Here is a 9,422-nt window from a genome sequence, read left to right as displayed (position 1 = left end):
AATCTAATTTTATATGATTTGCTATTTTTCACAATCTCTGTAATATTATTTGAAAAGTCAATTTCTTAGATATCGCAATAACGTTAATTTTTAGAATGATTAATTACAATGATATTTTTAATGAAATAAAAATAGAATTAATGTCATTATTATAATTTTTTTCTTTTTTTTCTTTTTTGATATTTTTTTCTTTTTATTTATATTTGTTTCCAAACTACATATATAAAAAGGCAATAGTTATAAATTTTAAAAACGTGGTCACTATATATAAATTGATTTAATAAAACATAAATTTCATAAAAAATAAGATCCATATTAAAAGAATTCCTTGTACAACATAATTTCAAACAATATAATAGATATTTTTGAGATAACTGTTTTTAACTAAAATTAAATATCACTTTCTTTTTCTTATTGGTTTTCAAATAACATATATAAAAAGGAAATACATATAAAAATTAAAACCGGGTCATATGATTATAAATTGATTTCATTAGAAAAGGAAGTTTCATTTGCCCAAAAATGGAAATTTCATTAAAAAAAGATTCATGTCAAAAATATATATAATTTCTATAGTTTATTTATTAATTATAAAATAATTTAAATATACATAGGATATTGATTAATTACTATAGTTTATTCATTACTAAACATGTGTCAAAATCCGTTCTAGTGAATATCTAACATGATCTTGTTTGAGAAACTTTTGTTTCTCTTTCCTAAGTTTTTTTATTAATAAGATATCTAAAGAATTTTTACGAATAGAGTTGTTCTTAACATGGAAATGTTTTACTGGATTCTTTAAAGAAAAAAATGCATATAAAACGTTAATTAACAAGTAATGCTAAGAAAAAAATTAATTAATGATATTTTACAGTTAAACAGTCGAATATGTATAATAAACCAATAATTTAATATTCTTGTACAATGTTTTTAAATGTTAAGGGAATGAATATTTAAGCATTCGATTTCAAAAACAATTTGTTCTCCTATATATGAATTTACAGGATTTTAAAAGTGTTATTTCTTAGTTGATATGTATACACTAGTGTATATAGACAACAAAGCTGCTGCTGCCATATTTTTAACTAAAATAATGACAAGTACTATATAGGCCATCAAGTTGGATAAATATATTTTTCACCTATAAATAAGGTTGAACGTATATATTCTCCCTCTCATCACAAAACAAAATTCCTTACTATCTCTTCTTCAAACCCGAATAAAAATATATCTCTCCCTCCTACTCCATTGTAATGGCTTCGTCACTTCTAACATACTCCATTATGATCCCCACCACCGGTTCCACGGTGGTTGTCCGGTCAGTGTTACCCATTGAATCTTCACTACCCTCTCTCCGCCGCCTAACCTATCCGCACAAGAAGCCAACCTTGTTCATCTCATTTTGCTCCTCTACGTCCCAAAAGGCCGCAACTAGTAGTATTGACCTCCAACCCGTCATGAAACGGTGGCCAGAGTATATACCTAACAAGATCGCCGACAAGAATTATGTGAGAGTATTTGACACGACGCTCCGTGATGGCGAACAATCTCCCGGTGGAGCTCTTACTCCCCTTCAGAAGGTAGAGATTGCTAGGCAACTCGCTAAACTCCGAGTAGACGTCATGGATGTCGGTTTTCCGGCGTCGTCTGAGGAAGAGTTAGAAGCCGTTAAAAGCATTGCCAAGACCGTTGGTAACGAGGTTAATTAATTATCTCTGTATTTCCTTAACTTCAAATTATAATGATAATAATGTGTTCATACCTACGTAGCATGGATGCCTCGTCATATGTTTGCTTCCTGTTTTGGGATTGGAATTAGAATAGGAAACTTCAAGATATTCTTGGAATTTCGGAGTTGATTGGTTGTTGATGTAGCTTTATTTTCTTAGTTATAGAAAATAGATTGTGAATTTTTTTGCTTTCGTTTTAATCTTTTTTGCAGTGGATATATTTTCAAAACACTAAATAAAAGCTGTAGAAATTTTAATTTTAAGAGCTAATATTTTTTTTAACTTTTTGCTGTAGTTTTAGTTTTTATACCTAAAATAATTTTTTTTTCTAAATAATAGTATGCTAAACCGATGAAATAAAATTATTTGTGAGATATTTAAACTAATAAAAACTATTTAGTGCAATAAATTTTATCTTTTCATTTACAAAAAACTTTGAGATATATTTAGATGTACTGTAGTTCAATAATATTATACCTAAAATACATATAAATATATATATATATATATATGTTTGTAACACATATCCATTTTCTAATTTTGTTTAAAAGTCAATTTCACATTTTGTTTTGATTCCGCTTTTACCTACTTATTTGATGCAACATAGATTCAAACTATGTATATACTTTGGTAGGGACGGTACCGAAGGTTTCCCTCCTGTCTACGCAAATCTGTAGGGTTCTAAGTTTTATTTGCTATTTCTGAAATTAAAATACTCATAGATGAAGAACTACTGAGCAGGTGATTAACCCACATCCACTTGTAGAGCCGGTCTTAAAATTATATGGATTAAAAAACTAAAGAAAGTATAAACCTACTAGTTAATGTATTCTTGAACTGTTTATAGAATAAATCAAAGAGTTCGAACTCTTCAACTCTTTGAAAAGTAGACTGACTCATGCAAATGAGAACAAACTAAAGAAATGAATTACTTACAAAACAATGCCGCAAACGAATTATTTTGAAAGACTTGTACCATATCGTTTTGACTTTTATCCACTTAGTCTTTAATATGCATTTGGATTTGTTATTTTTTCTCGTGCCTCTTCCTTTTAATTTTATCAATAAATTAAAGGAAAATAGTAGAGTCATATAGTTTAAGGGGGTCATTTTTAATTTATGGCGGAACATGGCTTACTGCTACGTTGAGTCGCCCTGTATACAATATTTATCCTTGATTTGTGACTTCCCATAAATATAAGTGAAGTATTTTTTCCAAAGATTGAAATAAATAATGCCTACATACAGAGTAAACAAACTATATTGTTATTTTGCTTAGGTGGACGCGGAAACAGGTTACGTCCCGGTAATATGCGTCATCGCACGATGCAAACATGAGGACATCGAGGCCGCTTGGGAGGCGTTAAAGTACGCGAAGAGGCCGAGGATATTCCTATTCATATGCACAAGTGACATTCACATGAAATATAAGTTGAAGAAGACTAAAGAAGAAGTGATCGAAATGGCGAAATGTAGTATTAGATTCGCTAAAAGAATAGGCTTTAGTGACATCCAATTTGGTTGCGAAGATGGCGGCAGGTCAATATCTAAAAACATTTATAATATATATCTACCTATACTATTATTTGACAAGTGATTTTGCCGATTTGTTATGTTTTCTATGATTTTATATATATTTGATTATTTATCATGTTTTTATTAGTTTTTGGCATGAATCATTAATTTATTAATTAAAATAATATAATTATTTCAAATTTTGCAATTAGAATTAGAATTATTCTATTTTTGACGATGATTTGTTTTCCATAATTTTAGTTAGTTTTGTTTGTTTGTCATCTTTTCATCGGTTTTTGGCTGAATCATTAATTTAATAATTTAAATAATATAGGTATTTTTAACTTTGTAAGGAGTGATTTTTTTGGTCATGATATATGTTCTCTATGATTTTATTTATTTTTGTTTAACTTTCATGTTTTATTAATTTTTTGGATTGAGCCATTAATTTATTATTTTAAATAATATAACCATTTCAAATTTTTTAATTAGAATTAGAATTATAATATTCTGACTTTGACCGGATATTGTCATATTTCCATGATTTTATTTGATTTTTTTTTTCATGTTTTTGTTAGTTTTTGGCTGCGTCATTACTTTTATAATTTAAATAATATAGTAATTTCAAACTTAGTAATTAAAATTATAACTATAATTATGTTAACATTGAAGAGTTAGGATCACCTTTTTTTTTTTTTTGGATTAACCTGGAGTATCCTAAAGGGCTCAAACCAATTTTTCCATAATAATTATGATAGATCATCTATATAAATATTTGATCTTATTTTCTTTTCTTTCCATTTAAAAATATTTTTTTTCCTTTCCCATGAAAACATATTTATCCGTTGATTTAGTATCCGGATCAGGATCCGTGGCTTCTGAATATCAAGATTCTGGATATCTGTGTAGATCTTTCTATCCGTGACTATCCAGATCTGGATTCGTAAAATAATTAAATTAAAAAAAATACTAAAATTCAAAATAAATATATATATAATTTATGTATGTAATATTATAAAAGTCAAAATATAATATTATAAGACTAATTTTTATGCATAAATATTATATATCACATGTAATTATTAATAAATTTTTAAAAACAAATATGTTCTAAAAATAATATATATATATATATATATATATATATATTGTATAAATATTTAAGTTATGTATATAATATTATAAAAGTTCAAATATAATATTATAAGATTAATTTTATGTATAAATATTATATATCACATGTAATTATTAATAAAATTAAAAATATAATATGTTTTAAAATATGGATTTGGATCAAAATATCTGAACTTAAAAATCAAGATATTCGGATCTGGCTTTGAGGGATCTGAGATTTTACTATCCAGATCCGGACACTTCGGATATCCTATTTTCGGAGCGAATCCGGATCCCGGATAATAAGTCCCGATAAGAAAGAAAATGTTATACATATTATTATTTTTGGTAAAAGTTCCAAATTAATTTTGAAAAACACCAAATATACATCAATTAATCTGTAAATTATTTTAATTAGTGTATTTAAAATAATTAGACAAACGGCTGCGTTTTAGACCAATTCCTGTTTTGGTCTAAATGTTAAGAAGACCAATTATTATTATTTTGTTTTAAAATTATATTTATTAATGTATATCTTTAAATCATATTTATTATTGGATATGCGAAATAGTCTATTTTTATTGTAGTTTATAGTTTAATAGTAGTAAAGATAATCTGTAAATGATATTTATTGTAATATATGTCATATAATAATAATATGTACTCTAATACATATAACTATGCTGTATATTTGTATTCATCTTAATATTGCATTATGATAGTTTGCCGACTCTATTATATATTTTTCATCTTACGCTGATGCGTAATACACAAAAAAACTTACCAAACTTCTCAAAAAAATATAACAAAGTTATGGGTTCAAGAGAAAAAAACAACACCTCTTAAAACTACAAAAAAAAAAAAAGAAGAAGAAAATTGTAAATTTTAATAGGCGTATGTAATTATTACTTTTAGTTTATACGTAGTTAGTTAAAAAGATGAACGTTTTCTAACAATTGGTAATAGGGATATAATATGAGATATAGTTCAAGACGGCCAAATTTCAAAGCTTGAAACTTAAGAATACCATATTAAAAATACTTTAAATTGATTATCACACGTGATGAATATTTTAAATACAAAAGATCTATGTCAAATTTAAATATTGTTAGATACATACATATTAGTCCCGACAAGGTGCGGACACTTACCTAGTTTCAATATTATTTGTTTGGTTCGTTTGGTTTCACGGTACAAAATCTTTGCTGGTATTTCTTTTTTGACATTCAAAATCTTGCTACTAATCTTTAATGTTTTTGCATTTATATCTTACAAGAAGATTTATATAATTTAAAAATGAAATAGTCACTTTTTAAAACCAAAATTTTACATGCAAAAACAAACGCATAGTTAATCTGAACGTCAGGAACAATCTAGGTCATACATAATCTAGCAAAGTTTTTAGCTGTTGACTTATGGTGTTTGCATGTATACTAATCATGTCAAATATAAATTTCAAAATACTAGTAATCTTATATGCTTACGTTTGCATTTATATTTAGGCGCATAGTTAATCTGAACGCATAGTTAATCTGAACGTCAGGAACAATCTAGGTCATACATAATCTAGCAAAGTTTTTAGCTGTTGACTTATGGTGTTTGCATGTATACTAATCATGTCAAATATAAATTTCAAAATACTAGTAATCTTATATGCTTACATTTGCATTTATATTTAGGCCATGTTAGTTTTCGTATCTCAAGTACTAATGTGTGTATGTGTGTATGTGTGTGTGAGATTCAGATCGGACAAGGATTTTCTATGCAAGATTATGGGAGACGCAATAAATGAGGGCGTAACGACGGTGACCCTCGCGGACACGGTAGGGAACAACATCCCTCAAGAATTTGGAGAAATGGTGACCTATATCAAAACAAACACACCTGGAATTGATGATGTTGTCTTCAGCCTTCATTGTCACAACGACCTTGGTCTTGCTACCGCCAACACAATCTCCGTAATTAACTCTTTTGTGTTAGTCTAATTAAGAAAATCGCCGTACTTAATTAACTCTTTAATTTGTGTTAGTTTAATTTAGACATTCGCTGGACAAAATATATATTCTCAAGATGACAAACATATAAGCCTATATTAGGGTGTGTGTGCGGGAGCAAGACAAGTCGAAGTAACGATCAACGGAATAGGCGAAAGAAGTGGGAATGCTTCGCTTGAAGAGGTACCATACTCACTACCATAATAATCATCATCACCATGAATATTTATTTGGTATGTAGGTTGTACTGGCTTTGAAATGTCGTGGAGCATATGTGATGGATGGTGTTTACACAAGAATAGACACACGCCATATCATGGCTACTAGCAAGATGGTAACTTTTTATATAAACACAATATGTATACAAGTAAATACTAATTTCTTTAGACCTTTAATTATAATAGTTCAGTAAAAAATATAAAGTGGTATTGAGCAGGTTCAAGAGTATACTGGCTTGTATGTTCAACCACATAAACCCATAGTAGGTACCAACTGTTTTGTTCATGAGAGCGGCATTCACCAGGTTTCGTATCTTTAACAAAATGACTAATAAAATATACATTTGAGATTGATACCAAGAATATTGTTAAAACATTTTGCAGGATGGAATTTTGAAATATCGGAGTACATATGAAATATTCTCACCAGAAGACATTGGGGCCGAAAAATCTCAAGATTCATGCATTGTTCTTGGAAAGCTTAGGTAACATGTTATTTCTTAGTTTTGCATAAGCAAGATTACATGTTTTTTGTTGAATTTATATAAACAACAATGGAAATATGCATGCAGTGGACGTCATGCTGTGAAAGATCGGCTAAGAAAGGTATCCCTTGTGATTTTTTAGTTTTTGTTCTTAATTGTTGGTTATATATAATGATCACATTCATATATATATGAATTTGATCTTTATTATGTTTGTATTTATGTTAATGAACAGAATCGTTACTATGTTTACACTTATGTGTTCTTTTTTCTTTTCTCAGATAGGATATGAAATCAGTGATGAGAAGTTCAACGACATTTTCTCACGATTCAGGGAGTTAACCAAGCAGAAAAAGGTTTCTACATTCTTATGTTATATCTTCTCATGCACACATTTATGATTATTAATAGAGATAAATACGATTTAATTAGTCTATTCACACGTAGTTGATTTAAGTATGTTAATTTCTTTCAGAGGATTACGGACGCTGATCTTATTGCATTAGTGGCGTACGGTGATAAAATCTCATCAGAGAAATTAACTATTAACGGAAATGGCAGCTCTCTATTTGTATAAAATGACATTACTTTGACAAAAAAATGTAATAAGATGACACATCAAATGGGATTTGACATGCATGTGTTCTTGTAATGAATAGAATAATAATCAGTGTTGTTGGAGAATGTTTTCTTATATGTTGTTTAGTTACTTCCGCATTCTCATGTATTAAACTGAACTACGGAATTGTATCAAAACAAAGTTGTTTGAGACCTCTCTATTCAGCGGTGGAGAAAGAAAGAACAATGTGCTGTCAAAATTATGATTCTAATTTGGCTCCAAATATTTTATATCTATAAATATCGAAACATTTCAATAATACTCTTATTTTTTTAATTTGAAATCTGTCAAATTTACTTGAAAATTCGCAAAATAACCGAATAAACAAATATAAGTAAATGAAACTAATCATTATAGGAACTTTAGATTAGATATTTAAATTCCTATACTACTTAAAAGATCTATTAAACGTTTACAACTTAACTATAAACTAAAACTAGATACGGATCTGCGTTGTGCGCGGAAATATTTATACTTTATGTTTTAAAATTACAATTTTATGATTTGGTAATATTTTATAAATATTGATTCGATTCCAGATTATTTTATTTTTTGGTTCGGTTCCGGTTTGATTGTGGATTTTGGTTTTCGGTTCAAAAAATATAGTAATATTTTGATTATTTATGAATTTGGGTTTAGTTGAGGTTATGTTATTTTGATTTTTTGTTAGTCAAATTTTAATTTTATTTTGTTGTATATAATATTTATATTGACTCTATATAATAGTTTATTAAATATATATAAAATTTATTGGTGTTATAATTTGTGTTGTACATGTTCATCTGTAGTGAATCTTGTTTAATTTTTAATATTTTAATTTGACTTTGATCTTATTTTAATTTATTTTCGTTAAATTTAAAATATAGATCAGGCAAGTTTTCAGGATCCTCATGTCGATATACATCACACACGTCCTCAGAAAAATGACTCCAAAGACAACATCCAATGTGTTGATCACTGATAATAGATGAAGCAAGATAAAATCATATAATACACGTTTAAGAAGACATCAATAATTCTTTAAAAAAAAAGTTTCAACTTACTTTGTATCGGTCAATGTAAGTTCCGGCTTCTTTTTTTCTTTCCCACTTACTTGGACAACTTGAAGATCGCAAATATCAATGGCACGGCCAATAACATCTAAAACCTTAAAACAAAATAGTAATTAATGCAAATCAAAGCTGATAAAAATATTAGGAAAATACTAACGTGTATTTACCAACTAATTTTTTTGAATCAAGGCTTCCATTCATGATTGCTTGTATAGGAGTCAACGTCAAGAAATCATCATCGATTTTCAGTTTGGAATTGGTGACATTGGAATTTCCTGTGATGGACTTCTTGTATTTATGGCTCGTTGGTCGGTACTTTCCGTTAGCTGGAGTTACTGAGAAATTCTCAATAAACCTCCATTGGCCAACCTGGAGATTCTTCACACGAGGAAAGAAGTTCCTCTTGTAGGTATAATATATCTTAACACTCTACATTAAAAATAATCAAAATCGGTTTAGACATTTTACAATAGAACTTTTAGAATAACAAAACCGTGTAAACATTAATACACTTACTGTCTTATCCGGAAGAATGAAATCAAAAGAGTCTCCACCAGAATAAGATGAGTGTGGAGTCCATGAGTGAAGAACTCTGATTTCAACTTTCCCAGTATCTTTGAATGGCTTGACATCGTTCAATGTCGGACTGCGTTCGGAGTAACCATAGCCATGAGTCTTTTACTTTATGATTGT

General features: G+C 28.4%; 1 protein-coding gene across 1 annotated transcript; it reads left to right on the top strand.

The window, feature by feature from the left end:
- The first annotated feature begins 1,200 nt into the window (after window positions 1-1,200).
- Window positions 1,201-7,785, top strand: LOC106325524 (methylthioalkylmalate synthase 1, chloroplastic-like). Its single transcript, XM_013763569.1, has 10 exons — window positions 1,201-1,703; window positions 3,013-3,272; window positions 6,106-6,319; window positions 6,458-6,538; window positions 6,597-6,689; window positions 6,792-6,878; window positions 6,958-7,058; window positions 7,146-7,179; window positions 7,340-7,414; window positions 7,534-7,785. The coding sequence occupies exons 1-10, from the start codon at window positions 1,257-1,259 to the stop codon at window positions 7,633-7,635; spliced, it is 1,494 nt and encodes a 497-aa protein (XP_013619023.1). The 5' UTR covers window positions 1,201-1,256; the 3' UTR covers window positions 7,636-7,785.
- Window positions 7,786-9,422: the final 1,637 nt, after the last annotated feature.

This window comes from Brassica oleracea, chromosome C2, assembly GCF_000695525.1.
Source record: "Brassica oleracea var. oleracea cultivar TO1000 chromosome C2, BOL, whole genome shotgun sequence".
NCBI classification, from domain to species: Eukaryota; Viridiplantae; Streptophyta; class Magnoliopsida; order Brassicales; family Brassicaceae; genus Brassica; species Brassica oleracea.
Note: the sequence above shows the minus strand (reverse complement) of the source record. Positions and strands in the feature narration are given on the sequence as shown.

Coding starts and splice junctions, on each gene's coding strand:
- LOC106325524 (XM_013763569.1), top strand. CDS start 1,257: ATGGCTTCGTCACTTCTAACATACTCCATTATGATCCCCACCACCGGT. Junction 7,059..7,145: donor ATTGTTCTTGGAAAGCTTAG/GTAACATGTTAT, acceptor ATATGCATGCAG/TGGACGTCATGCTGTGAAAG. Junction 7,415..7,533: donor AGTTAACCAAGCAGAAAAAG/GTTTCTACATTC, acceptor AATTTCTTTCAG/AGGATTACGGACGCTGATCT.